Source organism: Mesoplodon bidens (assembly GCF_964165515.1).
Source record: "Mesoplodon bidens genome assembly, chromosome: X".
NCBI lineage: Eukaryota > Metazoa > Chordata > Mammalia > Artiodactyla > Ziphiidae > Mesoplodon > Mesoplodon bidens.
Window position 1 is genome coordinate 123585181 of NC_138163.1, and position 20220 is coordinate 123605400.

The 20220-nt window shown below is 41.3% G+C and overlaps 1 protein-coding gene across 2 annotated transcripts in view; it reads left to right on the forward strand.

The window, feature by feature from the left end:
* The first annotated feature begins 7629 nt into the window (after nucleotides 1–7629).
* RPS6KA3 (ribosomal protein S6 kinase A3) overlaps nucleotides 7630–20220 on the forward strand; it is a 111370-nt gene continuing 98779 nt past the window's right edge. The window contains exon 1 of one of the 2 annotated variants that reach the window (XM_081222471.1): nucleotides 7630–8010. In XM_081222471.1, the coding sequence (XP_081078597.1) occupies nucleotides 7942–8010 (69 nt within the window). In that variant the 5' untranslated portion in view covers nucleotides 7630–7941. The remainder of the gene's footprint in view (nucleotides 8011–20220) is intronic. The other variant, XM_081222473.1, reaches the window with a different exon arrangement.

Genomic DNA, 20220 nt, shown 5'->3' on the forward strand with positions numbered 1-20220 from the left:
AGAATCGTCTGGATTCCAGAGATCTATAAATAAGAATCAGGGATTATTTTTGTTAGCAGTAAGTGTTTAACCTGAAGAAATTAAATTCTAAATTCTATTCCTAGTCCATTTTAAAACATATTTCAAATTCTTCTCTATCATTATTTTTTGCCCTATTACTTACAGAGATGCACCTACTATTTTAGAAATTCCTTAGTAGAAGATGTAGTGTTTTCAGAAGTAAAAATGCTATGCAAGTCTGTAAGCGAAAATCTCTGTGTTGTATCAGTTTGCTAGGACTGCCATATGAAGCACGACAAACTGGGTGGCTTAAAACAACAGAAAGTTATTGCTCACAATTCTAGGGGCTAGGAGTCCAAAATAAAAGTAGATTTGTTTGCATTATTTGTTTGCATATAAAAGTGGATTGATGCATTGTTCCAATCCTCTGCCTTTACATGGCCTTCTTCTTATAAGTTGAACAGTCACATTGGATTAGGGGCACACTCTACTCAAGTATGACCTTATCTTAACTGATTATATCTGCAATGACCTCGTTTCCAAATAAGGTCACTCTCTGAGGTACTGGGTGTTAGGACTTCAACATATCATTGTGGGAGTGGGGTGTAGGGTGGGCAGAATTCATCCTGAAACAGTGGTCTAAAGACTCATGATGAACTATGGAAGGGAAAGTTTTCATTTGAAAATTATCTCCTTTAGCATCCTTTCAAAAGCCTTACATTGCTCTTTGGAGAAACTAAAACTTATTTTCTTTTTTTCAAAATGATATTCACAGAATCTTGCTGTCTCCACCAAGGTGAAATAAAGAATAAGAAAGCAACATGACATGCAGATATATTTAATAAGGACGCTTTAAGTACTTATTTGACTATATCTTATGGTACATTTTCCCCAAGCATTTTCCTGAATTTTTTGAAGGAATTAATTATAGTGAAAAACATTCATTCTTTATCACAATAAAACACTTTTGCTAACAAATACCTATTGTTAGAAAGAAACAAGATAATGTATGCAAACCATTTAACAGTTTTTAAGTACTCAATAGCTGTTAGCTACTATTAATATGTATTTAGTATTTTTAGGATTGCAATGATGATTAAAGAGGTTAATATAGGACTTCCCTGGCGGTCCAGTGGTTAAAACTCCGTGCTTCCAATGCAGGGGGCACGGGTTCAATCCCTGATCTGGGAACTAAGATACCACGTGCCACACGGCACGGCCAAAAAAAAAAATTAATATACGTTAAACACTTATAATAGTGCCTGACACATAGTATGTACGAAATAAATGTCTATCTATTATTGTCAACATCACCATCATTAGATAAGATGGTAAAGTGTCTGTCCAAAACTGCCAATGCAACTTCTGATTGGTTTATTAATTGGCTTACACATACACTCAACATTTGCATATCGTTTCATTCGGTGGGGTTTCTTTAAATTTTGTGTAATCTATAGAATTCATTCCTTATTTAGTAGGCAATTGTAAGTTAGTTAAATTTGATTTTTTAAAATAAAGGAATTCCTTAATATTTATACCTCCCCAAAGTATTTATTTTATTTACTAGTCACCAGGAACATGACTTGAAAACAAGCTACTGAAATCATACGTGAAGTGTTGTTTGATGAAAATGTACTTCATTTACAAAGATGGCATTATTATCCACAACCCGTTCTTCCAGCACCAGACCTGATTTGACACTGCCCTATTCACATAATTTTTCACACATCTTTGTGATTAAAGCTTCAGATTTCCCAAACATAGAGATCTGAGGTTCATTCGGTGGTCAAGGAATCAAGTTCCATTTGATGCCATAGCTTTCCCCAAAGTTACTTCCCCAGTTGAGGTCTGGTCATAGACTGATCTTAAATGCAAGTCACTACAAAAGTTAGCATATTTTTTAAAGAATCTTTTCTAGCTGCAGACGCAAATCTACATTCAGAAGCACAAATATAAACTTTAAAAATAAGAAACGTAACCACAATAACAGCCACGTTCTAAAGCAACAGTTCCATAAAGTTTGGGTTTTTGTTTTTTGTTTTTTGGGTTTTTTCCATAGTGGTGAGTAGGAACTGGTGGTTCCTGAGTTTTTGTTTCAAAATGGTTTGTGGACTGAAAAAAAATTTGAGAACCACTGCTCTAACCAACCAGACTAAATTGATAGTTATAAAATGGGAATGTTTATCCTCTGAAGGAGTACTTTATACTGCGATTTTTGGTTAATGTTAAAAGCAGTCATTTTTAATATCAGTTTGAAAATGAAATTTTAATGTATTATCTCCCTCTTATGAATTAGTGTTTATAAATAAGAACATTTAGTGGGTCTTTTCTGTTCTAGTAGAATGAAAGCTGAAGGAAAACAGTAGCTTATTAAAGCTCCAAGAATGGCTTCTTAGTTCCTTGTCAAGTCTCAAAGCCCCATAATTCTTTCCCTTCTAACAACTCTGAAACAAACTGACACCTCTAAGGATTAAACATTTTGGAAACCAATAAAAGAAAACATTAAAGCATGTCTGACACAGACCTTTCCTCCATACTTCCCTGTTCCTCCAGTCCTCCCTACATAAGTATGAGTCAGGTAATGTTCACTTTGAATCATACATTAGTTAGTTTCCTTTGAGCATTACGTAAACAAAGTTTTGATCATAGCCTATGAGGCAACTGACCTGTAATCATTTGCATTTCAACATATGTGGCTTGAAAAACAGAACAGGACGTTACCCTACATGCTCTTTTATTTGAATTCCACAGGAAGTTACTCACAGTGTCATTTTTGTGTGTGTGTGATACAAGAGTGCCCTAAAGAAATAGATTATACCATAATGAAATGCTCACACAACAAATGGAAAGAAGTAACTTTTAGGAGTGAAGTGTTTGAACTGCATTATGTATGCAGGAATACTTCCTTTCTGAAGCTCATACCAATAGCTCCATTTATTGAGTGCTCTTTCTATGTGGCAGGCACTGTGCTTTATGCTTCCCAGACATTATTTCCACTTAATCTTCCTCAAAATTCTACAAGGTGGGTGTTATTATCATATTTTCTTTTTTAAATTTATTTTTAAATTTTATTTATTATTTTTGGCTGCATTGGGTCTTCGTTGCTGTGTGTGGGCTTTCCCTAGTTACGGCAAATGGGGCCTACTCTTCGTTGGGGTGCACGGGCTTCTCGTTGCGGTGGCTTCTCTTGCTGCGGAGCACGGGCTCTAGGTGTGCTGGCTTCAGTAGTTGTGGCACACGGGCTCAGTGGTTGTGGCTTGTGGGCTCTAGAGCGCAGGCTCAGTAGTTGTGGCGCACGGGCTTGGTTGCTCAGAGGCATGTGGGATCTTCCTGGACCAGAGCTCGAACCCGTGTTCCCTGCATTGGAAGGCGGATTCTTAACCACTGCACCACCAGGGAAGTCCCTATCCTATTTTCAGATGAGGAAAACAAAGCTTATTTTGCCAGTATCTACTGAGCAACTATTATGTACCAGACCCTGTTTTAGGCCTTTAAGTTGAAGCTTAGAGACATAAAGGAAACTGGAGTTTGGACATAGGCCTAGCTCTGCTCTTATCATGATCCCATACCACCTTACCCGGAAGAATGTTAAACGTTTCAAGTATTTGTATCATAGATTGTCTTCCCCTTAGTTCCTTACAGATTTTATTAGCATCTTTCATCACATGCAACTCCAGAATCATTGAACTTTGTATTTGCAGGAGGATCTAGAGAAGATCTTACATTTTCCAAAATTTGAATTCTCGCAAAAAACATGTTCGAATAGGTGTAGAAGTATTTGTTGTCTCTTAAGATGTGTGTCATTCAGGAAGATATTCTTAATTATTTTTACTTGGGAAATTTCAAAGAAAATATGAAATTCATACACACGAAAAAATATGTCACCACATATTTTGTTTAATTATTGTCTTATGCAAGATAAAATTTGAGCCTAAGTTTTATCTTTCTTTCTCACTGGAAAGAAATAGTTAAATAGTCTCTAGTGATTACTTTTTATTTTTTGTATGAAAAGTAAAAATGCTCAGATAATGTAGAGGGAAAACACTTGTTTCAGAGGGGCACTGATGATTACACTTCGTTTTCTATAGGGACAAACCTATAGCTGTGAGTATTGGATGTATATGAGGTAGAGATTGTGCCATGAGCCATAGTTTAGTCATCTTGTAACTTTTCCAGACTGATGTAACTCCATTTTCTGAACAAATGTTATTTTGTTAAGTAAATGCCCATTTAAACTTGTATACAAAGGTTATAATTATAGCAGGAAATTGTTGGGGACAGAGGAGGTTAAATCTGGTTGTCCTGTCATACAGCAGGAATCATTTCTTGGAAATCTAGTCCAGATTTTCGACTGAGGTTTGCTCTTTCCCTTTGCTGCAGTTTCAAGTAATAACTTTCCAATATTTTGGTTCTGACTGAGAGATTTATGTGTGTGTGTGTTGGGGGGAGGGGTATAGAATCAGTAGGTAACTGAATCCACCCTTTCTGCTGATTTTGCACAGAGGAGCCCAAAAAGACAGTGGAATGTGAGGATATCACTTAACATTACAGGACTTGTAGGGATATATAAAAGGCTCAATGTTAAAGGAAAGTTCTAACGCAGCACTGTCCTGTAGAACTATAATGCCAATCTTGACAAGTAAGCCACGTACGGAAGCATACATTTTATAGTAGCCACATTAAAAAAAGTGAAAAGAAACAGGAAATTAATTTTAACAAAATATTTTATTTAACTCAATATATTGAAGATACCATTTCAACTCATAGTCATTATAAAATTATTAATGAGATACTTTACATTCTTTTTTTGGTACTAAGTCTTTGAAATCTGGTGTGAACTTTACACTTATAGCACATCTTGGTAGCGACCAGCCAACCTATTTTAAGTGCTCAAGAGCCACGATGTGGCTAGTGGCTCCCATATTACCCTGCACAGGTGCTCTCTAGAGGCAGCTATTCTTTGAATACCTAAGAGTTTTCCTTTCTTAAACACGGGGGGGGCGGGGAAAGGTACTCCTGCTCAGGGCAATATCACCTTCTATGTTCAAATAAATCTTTTTGTTGCCACCTGCAAGAAAAATCCCCCAGCCTCATTTGATTTTCCCAAATTCTCCCAGCCAGAGTGAGTGGTTGCACCACTCTTGGATTTAATAAATGAAAAAATGAAAAAAGTTTATTGTTAACCAAAAGGAAAAAAAATTGCTTTCTTTTCTTTTTGGGCAAAAGGAAAGAGAATAGTGTTTTCCCAAATCAATTCACATACTTAACAAGTTGATCCTATGTGCGAGACAGCTGTGCTAGTGGTACTTTAGCCCATTATTAAGTTCATTTAATGCTTAACTCCTGCAGTGTGACCACTGTTCACACTACTTTTACAGATCAATTCGCTGTTTTAAAAGTTATTCCTCTAGTTCTCAAGGTAAAAGGAAATGAATAAAAATTGATACCGAAATCAACTTTTCAGTATACAGTTTGATTTATTTTAAAAAGGTTAGTTCACCCTTTGAGCGGCGTATTTAGCGCTGGACAGTGTTAGACAGTAACTTTTCAACTATGTATGTTTTTACTAAAGAAAGAATGTTAATTGGAATAATTGATCACCGTTGGGGGGCTAATTTACCTTAAAGTAACCAAATTGACCAACTTCTTTTCGCTGTAAGGAATGGTAACGTGGCTTTGCAATATAAACGAAAGATAAATTAGGCACTTTGTACATAAATGAAAAACAATACACAACTCCTTATCTTCAAACTTCTGCAAGCTGGTTTTACCGTCAGGAGTTACAGAGACGGTGGCTGCCAAAGTAGCTGAGTTTTGGGTCCAGATTGGATTTGCAGCACTTGAATCAGCATGTTGGGGGAGGTGACAAAATCACGAGCTCAGTCCTCCCCACCCCCACCCAACAGACCACGCTGAGCCTGCCCAGATGTTGCTCAACCCTGAGCTGTCCCCCTGAGTCCAAGGCTGCGGGAGAGGGCGCGCAGCGAGTATTTCCGGCCGCCTCCTCAGGCTCCCTGAACAGATGGAGCCTCTTCAGGTGGCCGCGAGGCTCCGGGGCCTCGAGCCTGTGCCCAGGGGCGCGCAGGCGAAGGCAGCAGAAAGAGCCTAACACCTGCCTCTCTCGGCCCAGAGAGAAACCTTGCACCGCCCGCGCAGACCTGGCCGGCTAGGTGTGGGGCTCTAATCTCATCCTCACACCTGCGTTAGGGAGGGAGACCAGGGCTCTCCAGGTGTGCGGGTCCCCGAGGATGAAAGGAAGCTGTTAAAAGGCGTGCACCGGGAGCGCAGCGGGGGTCGCACTGTGGTCGCCCGGCGTGGGAGGGCCGGGACGCCTGGGCCGAGGCCTGAGGGGATAGAGGCACTGGCCGGCCTCGAGATTTCCCTTTACTTTTTTCCTTCTCCTTGTAGGGTGGTTAGCCGATCGCTGCGGTGGCTTTCCACTCAGCCTGGGGACTTTTACACAATTCTGCCCGGACGCACTGAGCTCGCCGCGGCACCTGGCGCGGGGAACAGGGGGTCGAACTCTCCGCCCCCTCCCCCCAACCCACTCCAGACGCCCAGGCTTCTCTCCTCAAGTTCTCCCCGTCCTGGGCCCTCCGTTGCCTTCTGGGGGTTGGGTTTCCTTAACCTAGGGCTTCCCTATCTCGGGCGGGAGGAGTTAGAAGCCCTCCCTCTCCCCCCTCCTCCACCCACCGCCAGCCTGATTTTTAATCTAATCTTTTACTTAAAGTCAACAGAAGAGCAGGAACCCCGGGCTCCTGCCAACAAGATATTTATAAATAATTCCCCAACCTCTGCCGAGAGGGGCAGCCTTAAAGAACCTCCTTGTTTTCTCCTTCGTGAGGGATTTAGGCAGCGGAGAGCCGGGGAGGGGGCGCGCTTGGAGGGTCGGGCCTGAAGCCCCAGGGCTCTGAGGACTTGGGGCGGGGGATCGACTCATGCAAGACAAACTAATTCCAAATATTAAAAATATAACACAAGAGCGTCAATTTGGAGAGCCTTGACTCAAACCGAGAGCCGAACCCCCAGGCGGCTCCGGGACACATACCCTTCCGTGTCCCCGTCGTGGGGGGTGGAGGGGCAGGTGAATGCCCATCGTGTGACCCTGGGAGAGGGCGGGTCCTGGGCCACTACGGGATGTGCCCATAGACTCGGCGCGCCCACGTGCACCCATGGAAGAATCGCGCCGAAAAGACACCCGACGCCCCCTCCCCGGGTCCTCGGCACTGTACTGCGACCCCTGCGCCTCGCCCATCTCTCTCCCCCGCTGGGCGGGGACCACTCCTCTGCATCCCCGAGGAGCCTTCAACCTGCTCGGACTCGCGGCACTTAGAAACCCCCAGCCTTTCGCACCTCCTCCCTTTTCCCTCTTTCCCCCACCTCCCGCCGACGCCCCCATATCTCTCCAGCTCGCCCTTCCAGAAAGAAGGCGAGGCCCAGAAGCAGAGGCTGGGGCGAGGAAGGAGGGACTAGCGGAGCGCCGCGGCCAGGGGCGTGTCTTCCCAGGCCCCGCCCCCGGGTGCGCGCGGCGGTGGCGGCGGCGGCCGAGCCTCGCTCTGAGAGACAGGTATCGCTTAGGCGCCATGTTGTGAGCGGAAGTAGCGGAGCGCGCGGGGGCTGCTGTTCTGCTGGGAGCGGGCGCGGGAACCGGCGGGGGGGCGGAGCTGTAGTCCCGGCGGCGGAAGGAGGAGAGGAAGAAAGGGGCGAGACCCGGTGCCCGGCAGCGGCGCGAGGCTCTCGCTCGGCGCGCGGGCGTCTCCAGCCGGGCGCGCGGCGTTCGAGGGTCGGTGTCGGCGCCGAGCCCTCTCCCGGGCAGCCGCCGCTACTGCTGCAGCTGCTGCCGCCACTGCTGCCGTGTGGCTCGGGCGGCGACGGAGCGGGGCCGGCCGCGGGGCGGGCGGGGAGGGAGGAGGCGGTGAAGGCGGCGGGCCGGGGGGGAAGATGCCGCTGGCGCAGCTGGCGGACCCGTGGCAGAAGATGGCTGTGGAGAGCCCGTCCGACAGCGCTGAGGTGAGTGCAGCCGGGCGGCCGGGGCCGGCGCGCCCCCTCCCCGCGCCCCCGCCAGTTCACTCCCCACCCGGGAGCCGACCACTCGGCCCCTTCCTCTGCCGCTCGCGTCTCCCCTCGGTTCGGGATTCCGGTTTGGATAGTTGGGGTTGATCTGCTTGCCCTTCTGTTCCTCCCACCCGCACTCTCCCCTCCCTTCCCTCGCTCGGGGGGCTGTGGTGTGGTGGCGCGTGGGGTTTGGAGTGGGCGCCGGGGCTCTGCAAGAAGCCGATTTTCATCAACTTTGCGTGGGGGGAGCGGGAGGCGGAGCGGGGGCTGGCAAGGAGTTGGGAAGTTTGGCCCTGCCTGGTCGGGGGCTTCCCTGGACGCTGGTGACTTTGGGGGATGCGGGAGGGGTGTGGATTGGGTTCACTGGGGAGAGGGGACTCTCGAGTCCGGCCGGGGGAGAGGGTTGTCCCGGGGAGCCGGGCGCGCGGGGGCAGGAACGGCCCAGGGCAGGGGTGGCGACCTGTGAGGGTTTCGGGTAAGGGGTGCGGGACAGCCAAGGGTTTTTGCCCCCCCCCCATCTGCCGCAGCGGTTTCTGCTGCTGTAAGGGAGAGAGTGGAAGCCTGAGGTCCTCCATCCCCCCCCGCCCCGTTTCTGAGGTCCCTGAGCTCGAGGACCCCGTTCCTGCGAGTTTAACTTGAGTTTCCTGTCCATGGAGGTGAGAGGGTGGTATTCTAGGAGATCATCGGCCGCAGTAAAGGGGTTTCTGGTTTTCCTTGTCCGCGATCTGGTGACCGTCCCTGAGATACCCACCCGAGTGACCCAAACACTATACCTAAACAGGGCAAAACAAAATTCGCCCGACTCTTCGCAGCCGCCCCTGTCCCAGAACCAACTCGGGGTCTGCGAAAATAATCCAGACAAGACCCATTCCAGGGCATCAGCGCTCCTCTCCGGAGCGGAAAATCAATTCCTGATGGTGGCGCGTCTGTGATTCTTCCTTCTTGACTTTTTGCTGTCTTCTATTCCCCACAGCGGACTTTGGGGGATTACAGGATGATAGGCTGCGTGTGTGTAATAGTTACTGAGCGAGTGACCCCATTTCTGGAAAGCATGACTGAAGCGCGGGGGTGGAATGGGGCAGGCTCCGATGAGTGGTGTACTTGGCGGCAGCCGCTGCCCTGCCGGCCTCCGCAGTGTGAGAGGTGGATAGGGTTACTGGTTACGTCAGTAAGACCGAGGCTCAGTTTGATCTGAGATGCGGGACACTTGCATTCTCGGGTAGAATGGAGGGGGAGGCGGACGGGGATCAGTTCAAATCACTTTGCACTTTTTCCCTAGTCACCTCCGCTGCTGTATAAAATGTTTACTTGCTCTCTCTTTATCGCAAGCAGAATTGTAATAGTGCTTACGGTTGGTGCTTAGTATTTTGCGACTTGGATCATATTTTTAAAACCTAAACGAAACGCTGCTCTTCAATAGAAAACACATTAATAGATGTTTTCTGAAAAAAATTTTTAAGGAAATCTACGAGAATTTCATTTAAAATTGTTAGCCAGTCTAATACTGTGAATTTTTTGTAAGAAAATCAAATTTAGAATGTTTAATCATCTTTGGAATTGGATAGTATGAAACGTAGTGCTCCCGGGGCTCTTTTCATTCAATTTTTTCCTTCAGAAAAATTTTTGCATTAAGTAATATAGGTAAAAGGTTATATTAAGTAATATAGCTAAAATGTGTTCTCAGAGTGCCGACCTTGTGGAAAGAAATTGAATTTGCTTTGAGCCCGATTTTTAGATGCAAACGTTAACATTTGCAAAGAAATTGAATTTGCTTTGAGCCCGATTTTTAGATGCAAACGTTAACATTTGCAACTCGTAATCAGTCCACAGTTCTGCTTGGCACGCATCAGTGTGTAAAAAAAAAAAAGTCATTTAAAATTCCACCTGATCCTTTTTCTATATAGCATACAATTGGATAAAGAAAGCACAAAGCTATTGTTTATTTAGCACTTACTATATACCAGATACTGTGCTTACTGTGCTCATGCTATTTCATTTTATCCTTCCTATGACCCAACAGAGTAGGATTATGGTCCCCATTGTTACAGATTAAGAAACTGATCTCAAAAGTTAAGGGCACAAAGATTATAAATAGTAAATGGCAGAGCCATAATTCAGAGCCAGATGCATATAATTCATGTGCTTTGCTTTATGCTAGGGTAGCTGTTTCAAATCTTTTGTGGAAAAAAAATCAGAGTATAAATAAGTAAACCGGTAGTTAGAGGTCAAGTATTTTCAAAAACAATTATGGTATTATAAGATGTCTCATTTGTTAAAGCCTGGTTATTTCAGTTACTGTCATGGCTTCCAGAACCTGGCAGATAGGTTCCCACAATTTGCCATTTTCAAGTAATTTTCTTGATATTCTGGCATAAGGTATGTCAGTCAGAGCCAGTGTTGCCTAGATTTATTAAAATTAGATTTTAACAAATTGCCTTTAGATATTTATTGCCTTTGGTTGTTCAGCTGTTTCAAGTAAATTACTTCTGATGCAAATTTGGAAATACTGAAACCAGTAAGGAAAAGGTTGAAAATTTTCATTTGCACGTCTGATATTGGACTTAATATTATGCTTAGCATTATGCTATCTCCTCCCCAGTAAGTTCTTATCAGTGAATAGTTGTATTTTACTATTTTTAAAAAATAGTCATTTGAGTAAACACACCAGATTGTTTCTCTTCAGGCTAAAAGATTTCAGGGTTGATCTCTATAGAAAGTTACATTTATGGTCTCTTCCCTAGGAGACAGTGAATTCTTCAAAGCTGAGACTTCTTTTTGTTCTCTGTATCCTCAGCTCTTGACACAGTGCCTGGCGCATACATAGTATAGGCCCCCTAGATGACCGATGAATTAATTATGAAGGTCAGGAATAGGGTAATTATCAGTTTATCTCTGTTCTTATCATTTTAATCTTACATTGAAATATGAGCAATCTTAAAAGAACTGAGTACCTCACTAAAAGTACAGGCAGTTTCTTCATTCCTTTACATGTCTTCTTGACCTCACATGGGTCTCATGGTGCTCAGAACAAAAAAACCCTTGTGGTTGAACTGAAACATGGGTCAGAACATGATAGGCTAGAACTATGCCAAATGTTTAAAGAAGCAAATTTAGAATAATAAAGGAAGTACTGTGTAAGCAAAGTCAAGGTTGGTACAAGATTAAAAACAAAATAGCTTCCTAAATAGTCCAGGTGAATTCAGAACTCTTTAATGAGTTAAAGACGCTAATGTGTTTTTGAATATTTGACTGTTTAGGAGATGGATATAAAGGGATTGTGGCTATTCTTTTCTACAACTCTTGCCACTGCTGTTAGGGACATTTACTGGATCATAAACCTGACCTAAAGTGACACCTTTTTCTCATTTTTAGTAAAGATAAATTATAGTAAACGTAAATATGAACAATTTTCAAAAATAATAAAATTAAGGAGGTTCTTTTTGCTTTATAGAAATGTGTTATGTAAAAATAGCTATCTCGAATTCCTTTAAATGACAAGTTCCATAGTGCATTGAAAAATATTAACTATATAAATATTTTATTTATAAAAAATGAGACCCTTGTTTTGGAAACCATCTTCAGTGGGTGTGCAACCATTTTTAACCTCAAAGATTTTATTGGATTCTGTAATATTTCCACTGTATTTAGGTTTCTTATGTTTCATCTGTAGGGAAAAACATTCTGTTAAAGTGTGATCTTTGATTTTGAAAAAATAATGTTTTATTAAGTTTCTTTTCCTTTTCCTGTTTCATTTTTACCACCTTTCAGGTTTTTTTCTTTCCCCCAAGTGAAGATCTGAGGAGAGGACAGGTATTGTTACATGTCAACTGTCGAGTAACTGTGACACATTATTGAACACTTTGTTGTTTTCAGTGATTATAATATCAGTTTTTGTTAAACTAGAATTTAGGAAGGTTTGCATTATTTTGGCAGCTTGATCCTGTACTGATGGGGTTAATCCAAAATGAGAAACTTCTTTGATACATTTAAATTTTAAGATAAAGAGAGAAACTTATCCAATTAAAGAAACAAGTATAGGCAGACTTTGCCTTTTCATTAGTATGTTTCTGGAAATCACAATGAGTATATCTTATTTTTATATAAGAAGAGTGGCATAATTGGGATGTGCACTCTTGACCAAGGACATGACATTCAGTAAATTATAGAATGATCAAAAATATAGCAGATCATTTATCAGAAGTCTGAATTGCAGAAGAGTTATTCTAAAGATTTTTTTAAAATTTATCATCCACTAAAAAATTTATACCATTGTGATCATTGACAAGATTTGCTCTAGAGTTCCATGTTCAGGGACATGTGATCTTCCAGGCTGTGAATGATGGATGACGTCAAGTGGCCCAGTTTGTCCAGTGCAGACTGGATGCTTTAGACCTAGTGGTTCAGATTACAGTGTACAACAGTGACATCTTGGTGGTCTCTTGGTAATGCATGAGTGTGATAGTGCTCAGTTGTTTATGTGTTTTGGTGGATGACAAGTTTTAAAGCATTGGAATGCAATCGAGCAAATGTATATTTTACACATCCCCGTTCCCCATTTCACGTAATAGAAAGGAAAAACAAGCAGTTGCATTTTAATACTTGGCATTAGATTTATCGCACCCCCCCCATCTTTAGGAGTTGATACAGTTTCCTGTGTCTTTCGTTAATCTGGAACAGTTATCAAATCTCAGATACTCTGGTTTTTCAATTTAATACCAAATAGCATAGAAGCAAAGATAAAACAACGGTAAATTTTAATTATTAAGTAAAATGTGTCAAGTTAACAAAACAAACACAAATATACTATATTCGTTGTATAAAACAGGATAAAATGTATCTGTATAGAACATAACTATCATTTAATACATTTGGCTATTTTAAGCAAATACATTAGTTACTAGCAATTAAATATTTCAGTTTTACTTATTCTACTTTGTGGGATAATTTGGATGTATGGCAAAGTGTTAAAGAACATAAACTTTGGGGCCATGAAGACCTGGGTTTGAGCCCTGTCTCTGCCACTTAATATCTTTGTAATCTTATGCAACTTATTTAATGTCTCTATGCTTCAACGTCCTAATCTGTAAAATAGGCATGAAAATAATATCTACCTCATGGGGTTGTGGTGAGAATTGAATGATAATATATGTAAAGCACTTGGTTCAGTACACGGTTTGTGTTTAATAAATAATAGTTATAATGAATCATCTCTCAAACAGCACTGTCTGGGGCTTCCCTGGTGGCGCAGTGGTTGAGAGTCCGCCTGCCGATGCAGGGGACGCGGGTTCGTGCCCCGGTCTGGGAGGATCCCACATGCCGTGGAGCGGCTGGGCCCGTGAGCCATGGCCGCTGAGCCTGTGCTCCACAACTGGAGAGGCCACAACAGTGAGAGGCCCGCATACCACAAAAAAAAAAACAAAAAAAAAACAAAAAAAAAAAAACAGCACTGTCTTAGGAAGTTCTGTGTTTTTCCTCTTGGGTAATTTTTCCAGAATCAAACAGAACAATTAAAAATGGTTTGTTTGGGGCTTCCCTGGTGGCGCAGTGGTTGAGAGTCCGCCTGCCGATGCAGGGGACACGGGATCGTGCCCCGGTCCGGGAGGATCCCACGTGCCGCGGAGCGGCTGGGCCCGTGAGCCATGGCTGCTGGGCCTGCGCGACCGGAGCCTGTGCTCCACAACGGGAGAGGCCACAGCAGTGAGAGGCCTGCGTACTGCAAAAAACAAACAAACAAACAAGATGGTTTGATTGATCTGTTTAAAGAGAACCTTTATAATATCTGAATATAACTGTAAGGGTAAGGTGAACAGAAATCTCTTGAATCTTATCCTTTTTTATATTGTTCCCCTCTACAGTATTGTCTTTAGAGGGGGGAAACACATAAAAAACATTTTGAAGAATATGTGTGGAAGAAGGAAGAAAAGAAAGTATGTTCATATTTCAACGTTGCTCAAATTGGAAGCCCTCTCACTGTCCACGGCATGTCGTTGTTTAATCAGCAGTGGCTTTTTTCCCTTAGTGATATATAAGATACTAGTATATCTCACACACGATGGTGTCTTATAATTGTTGAAATATGATATACCCTATATGTCAACCTCTTGAAGGAAGTGTGTCTCTGAAGAAATAAAGTCAATATATAGCATCAATAGGTAGAATTTTAACTTACTTTCTAAAAAGTATCAAAACAAAATGTGCACACCTTTTTATATTTTAGGATCAGTTCTGTTAATTTCATTTTTTAGGGACAGAAATTAATATGGCACACTTCCCTCCCCATTACTATAAACACATTTATTTTGGTTATTTGAATATGCCATGAGTGACTGGCTTCTCCTGTCTAGAAATACAATCCTTTGGATTTTGTTCTGTTATGTGATACTGGTACTTAAGGAACTTTCAATAGTACACATGGTATTTTCAACTGAGAAGTCTCTGAAAATTTTCAAAGTGTGTCTGTGCCCCAACAACCATCTTCTCCCTCCAAAAAAACCAAAGGAGCCTGACATAATCAAATAAATTTGGGGATTGTGGAATTAAATGAGATCTGACCAGTGTCTTTACTGCATAACATCTTAGAACTTTTAAGATGATGATGTACATGCTGAATCTGCAAAAAGGAAATAGCTCACAGCATTCGAGACTTGATGTCAGCACCCCTTTTTCATGAACCATCTATTGAAGTCTCAAAGGACACAAGTGCTTTGCAGAACACAGTTTTGGAAAGTCTGATAACTACAGTAACATGATCCAGTATTGCCTGGAAACAAGCTGTTAATGTTTAATTGACTGTATCAAATCTTTTTTTCTGTAACTGTCAAACAAGAGTTTTTGTTTCATTTTGAATTGGAGTCTTTCTAAATTAATTTGTGTAACAATTTTCCATCTTAATAGTGGACTAAAAATTTAAATGCAGTAGTTTAAATAAAAGTTTTAAATAATTTAAACTTTTAAAATTCAGTGTTTTGAAAGGTAATGGTCATATTCTACCTTAATATCAAGCTAATTGCCCCTACTAAATGGCTCCCTCATGGACTTACTCTGTAATTTATTTTTAATATTCATAGTTTTAAAAAACTCTTATCATTTGCTATTTTATGCTGCTGTCAATCTGTCTACTTCTCCCAATTCTTTTTTAATTAATTGCTTCAAACTTGAAGTTACTAGAAAACAGCTAGGGTTAATGACATTTTGATGCAGCTGTTTTTAACTTGGGAACATTGTTACTTCATCTTTAAGAAAAAATTTACACTTACAGCTTACCAATAATGTAAAATGACTTCCTCACCCTTTTTCTGATCTCTGCCCATCATATACACATACCTCTGGAGTCAGGGGTATTCGAGGGGCGTATTACCTACTAACAAACAGTGATTTTATGCTTCAGCATACCATAACGGCATAGCTCAATTACTGGCATTACCTACTCTGAATATTTACCTTCTTGTCTTGAAGGTGTCAGCTAGAAAGGAATGTGAATGAACTAAAGATCAGGAAGCTAGCCTACTGCCCCACCTGGAGTCAGCTCTCCACATTGTCTTTTGGAGGGTATTTTTGTGTTTTGTTTTGTTTTTTCATGAAATAATGCTAGTTTCCTGAATATTAGATAACCCTACATTTATGTGTAAATCCCAAAGCGCTTTTATACTTCCTATCAGTCTTCCCCTCTATTAGTATAAATAGAATTACAGCAGTAGCATAACTTAAATCAGATTTGCCCATCTTAACTAATACTCTATCCATGGTTTCTTACATACCTTAAAAATTAATTGTTTTATCCACCATGTTAATTGATTTTTATAATGTTACATATGATGATGATCTCATCTTCATGTCTGACCTGGTCATCTAGATTTCTGTGAGCTTGCCTCTAATCCTTTGGCCCACAAAACTTGTTATAGGAAACTTGGTTCAGTCATTTGATATGTGTTAGAAGCAGATGGCAAATGATAGCCTGAAACAAAAGTTCATTTTGACATTAATAGATTGAAGTGCACCTCAAGTGCAATGTTTTGGGAGAAATCTTCACTCCAGAAATCTTGTAGAATCTCTACTAAAAACCTCAGTTACCCAGGATGTTATTTCACTTCTTCACATTTAGGAGCAGAGGAGTCTACCTGAAAAGAATATAAAATAATAGGAAAGATTCACTTAAAAAACCCAGCTTCTAGACAGGTACCATTCAGTAGCCACTAGCCAGCCACATGTGTGGCTACTGAGCACTTGAAATGTAGCCAGTATGGCTGAGAAACTGAATTTTTAAATTAACTTTAATTAACTTAAATTTTAATAGTCATCTGTGGCTATTGGCTACCACATTGAACAGCACAGTTCTAGATTATAGAATTAGCACAAACTGAACCCTTTTTTTCTACACCAGTGTTTTTCAGCTCTACCTTTTCTTACTTGTAGTTTGAAATTAATAGGCTAAAGCTTTTTCTAAATTAAAAAATATATATATTTAATATGCTTTTTCAAATTATGTTTAATCAGCTTCGTCTTGTCTCTCTTCTACCCTGAAGATTTTGATAAGTCCTCCTAAGTGGTACATGCCCCTCAAATAACCATTCTGCACTTTCTACAACTTTACTAACTTCACAGTGACATTTCTCATTCAAGTGATAACATCGAAGCATTGGGGAAATTTAGCTATCAGAATTGGTGCATTTTGTTCACTATACTGTGCTAATTAATACTGGGAAAGTAGATTGGTTCATCTTGGAGATTAACATATACTGAATGCCCTCTCTAACTAGACTCTTTGTGTATATCAAATTGAATGAGGTAGATGTAATTAACCTCAACTTACAGGTGGGGAAACTGAAGCCTAGAGAGGTTAAGTAACTTGTTCATGGTTGCACAGCTATTAAGTGGAGGAGGCAGGATTCAAACACCAAGTCTCGCGGATTGCAATCCCACTGATTTTCCACTAGACTGCCCTGCTTTGGTTGAAAACAGCATAGAGGTGAGTGACTCGGTCTAGATGACATCTCCTCCTAAGGGCGAAAGGGTCCAGGTGGTTAGTATGGAGCAGATGTTTTCATGGGAACGTATAGGGAGACTTAGAAAAGCAAAATTGATATTACTCTCCAAATACAGCATGGGTAAAATAAGCTTTTGTGAGCTGGCCTGAGAAACAGCATCATATGTGACATCGCATGGGAAATTTTTTTGAGATTTCTAAACAACTATCTTACAAGTGAGAATTTGAAACAAAACTACTGTACTTGAAAAAGGGGGTTTGCCCAGATGTAACTTAACACCTCTCCATACAGAAACCTCTAGGTGTGTGCTTGAGTAACTGTGCTCTGTTTTTTAATTGCAGCTTATTAAATCATTACTTCTTTATATTTGCATCTTCTTTTCAGAAAAATCTATTTGACCTTCCCTCAGAGTGCCAGAAAACAGGATCTGGCACAACCTGAAAAAGTTGCCAATTATCTTGCTACAGTAAAAGAAAAGGAAATTTAAAGAAACGTTGATCATTGGTGACTATTTTCCCCCCTTGGGTTTTTTAATTCTTAGGTTAAATAGCCCTAGTTAATCTTTTTAAAAATTGAGATATGATTTATATACCACAAAATTGTACCCTTGTAAAGTATACAATTCAGTGGTCTTTTGTATATTCACAAAGTTGTGCAACCATCACCACTATCTAATGCCAGAACATTTTCATGACTCCCCAAATCCCATACTCATTAGCAGTCACTACCTATTCCCTCCTTCCCCCAGCCCCTGGCAACTAATAATCTAATTTCTGTCTCTGTAGATTAGCCTATTCTGGACATTTCATGTTAATGGAATCATGTGATATGTGGCCTTTGTGTCGACATCATTCACTTAACATAATGTTTTCAGGGTTCATCAATGTAGCATGTGTCAGTGCTTCATTTTTTTTTTTTTTTTTTTTTTTTTTTTTTTTTGCTGTACGCGGGCCTCTCACTGCTGTGGCCTCTCCCGTTGCGGAGCACAGGCTCCGGACACACAGGCTCCGCGGCCATGGCTCGCGGGCCCAGCCGCTCCGTGGCATGTGGGATCTTCCGGGATAGGGGCACGAACCCGTGTCCCCTGCATCGGCAGGCGGACTCTCAACCACTGCGCCACCAGGGAAGCCCAGTGCTTCATTTTTATGGCTGAGTAATGTGTGATTATAGCAGTTTTGTTTATCGATTTATCTGTTGGTGGACATTTGGATTGTTTCCATTTTGGGGGTATTATAAATAATGCTGCTGTGAACATTTGTATACATGTTTTTATATGAACATGTTTTCAGTTCCCTTGGGTGTTTGCCTAGGAGTGGAATTGCTGCGTCATATGGTAAGTCTATATTTAATATTTTGAAGAACTGCCAAATTGTTTTCCAACTTGTTTGTATCATTTTACATTCGCACCAGCAGTGCATGAGGGTTTCAGTTTCTCCACATCCTCACCAACACTTGTTATTGTTTTTTTCATTATAACCACCCTAGTGTGTTTGAAAGTGGTATCTCATTGTGGTTTTGATTTACATTTCTCTAATGACTGGGAATGTGAAGGATGTTTTCATGTGCTTATTGTCTACTCGTATCCATAGTTCTTGTGCTTATTTTGCTGCTGATTTAGGGACTTAAACGGAGTTTCGCTCTAATGCTGATATATAAGATCCTTATCGGTGTCGTGTTATATACATAGTTCTCAGAAAACTTAGTTTCAGTTTGTACTTTTAAAAGATTTCCTTTATTTTTAGATGTGATAAGTAAAAAGCTTTTTCTAGAACAATGGCTTTCCAGTTGGGTGAATAGAGCCCTATTTCACCTGGGCCACACCTTCTCCCAGCCAGAGCAGAGTTTCTAGACGAACACAACAAAGAGTTAAAAGATTAATTATTAAAAAAATTATACAAAGAAAGCAAAAATTGAGGCAGTGATATTTTTCCTTACAGTCTCCTCAGTCTTGTTATACTATTCTATAGTTTCTTATTTAAAGCAAGAGTACAGGAATTAATTGAAGGTCAGTCAAAACAAAAAGTCTAGAATCTCTGAAATTAAATATAAGTCAACAAATAAATGAATTTTCAAGGATCCATCTCTTAAAGTGAGATATACAGATGTTTCATTTAAAGTAGTGAAAATGCAAAGCAAAACCCCTGTTGGCCTTCTTTCCTTCAAGTTCCTGCTGGCTCTTGGTGTAATTCAAGAAGAATAACTATCACAATGGATGTTGATAGCAGTAAGGGGGGTTACTTAAAGAGAGAAATGTCACAGACAAGTTAAAAGTAAGATTTGCCTTGGATTATTAAAAAGAGGAGCTCAAAATGAGTTTTAAAGTGATCTTTTCTCCCTGGCTGTTCTGAATTTATGTGGTATAGTACTAGGTGATAATGAATGAGATAGAATTCTTTCCTTTGGAATATTATAGTGTGAAAGTACTGAGGTGGACAGGCAGTTGAATAACATGAAGCAAGCTAAATTAGCCAGGAATGATATAAACATAATCGGAACTTTAGGGGAAAGTTCTGATCTATGATGTTATAGCAGTTTTCCATAGTGCATTTTTAACCATAATGTGGAAACCTAGAAAATAAATGTCATTACCCCAAACACCCAATAAAGTTTCTTTTAACACACACACACACACACACACACACGACACACACACACACACACACAAAATGTTATTTTCAACATAAAAATTAATCACTTGGCAGAGACTTCTGGTTCTGCCAAGATGGAGGAGTCCTTTTCCTCCTAGGTCTTCCTTTACAACTAAAACACCTAAGACATCACAACAAACAAGTACAGGAACACACTGAAAGGTGGAAATTAGAAAGCAGACTGCCTACAGACTTTGGGATTAAAGGAATGACACAAATGTGAGTTCCCTGGGTGTTCTTATTGCCTCCCATATATCCTGGACAGGGTGTTGTAAAAGCCTCCAACCTGGAACCACCAACAGGCTCAGACAAAAAAGGGTTCCAGGGCTTCCCTGGTGGTGCAGTGGTTGAGAGTCCGCCTGCCGATGCAGGGGACACGGGTTCGTGCCCTGGTCCGGGAAGATCCCATACGCCGCGGAGCGGCTAGGCCCATGAGCCATGGCCGCTGAGCCTGCGCGTCTGGAGCCTGCACTCTGCAGCGGGAGAGGCCACAACAGTGAGAGGCTCATGTACCGCAAAAAAAAAAAAAAAAA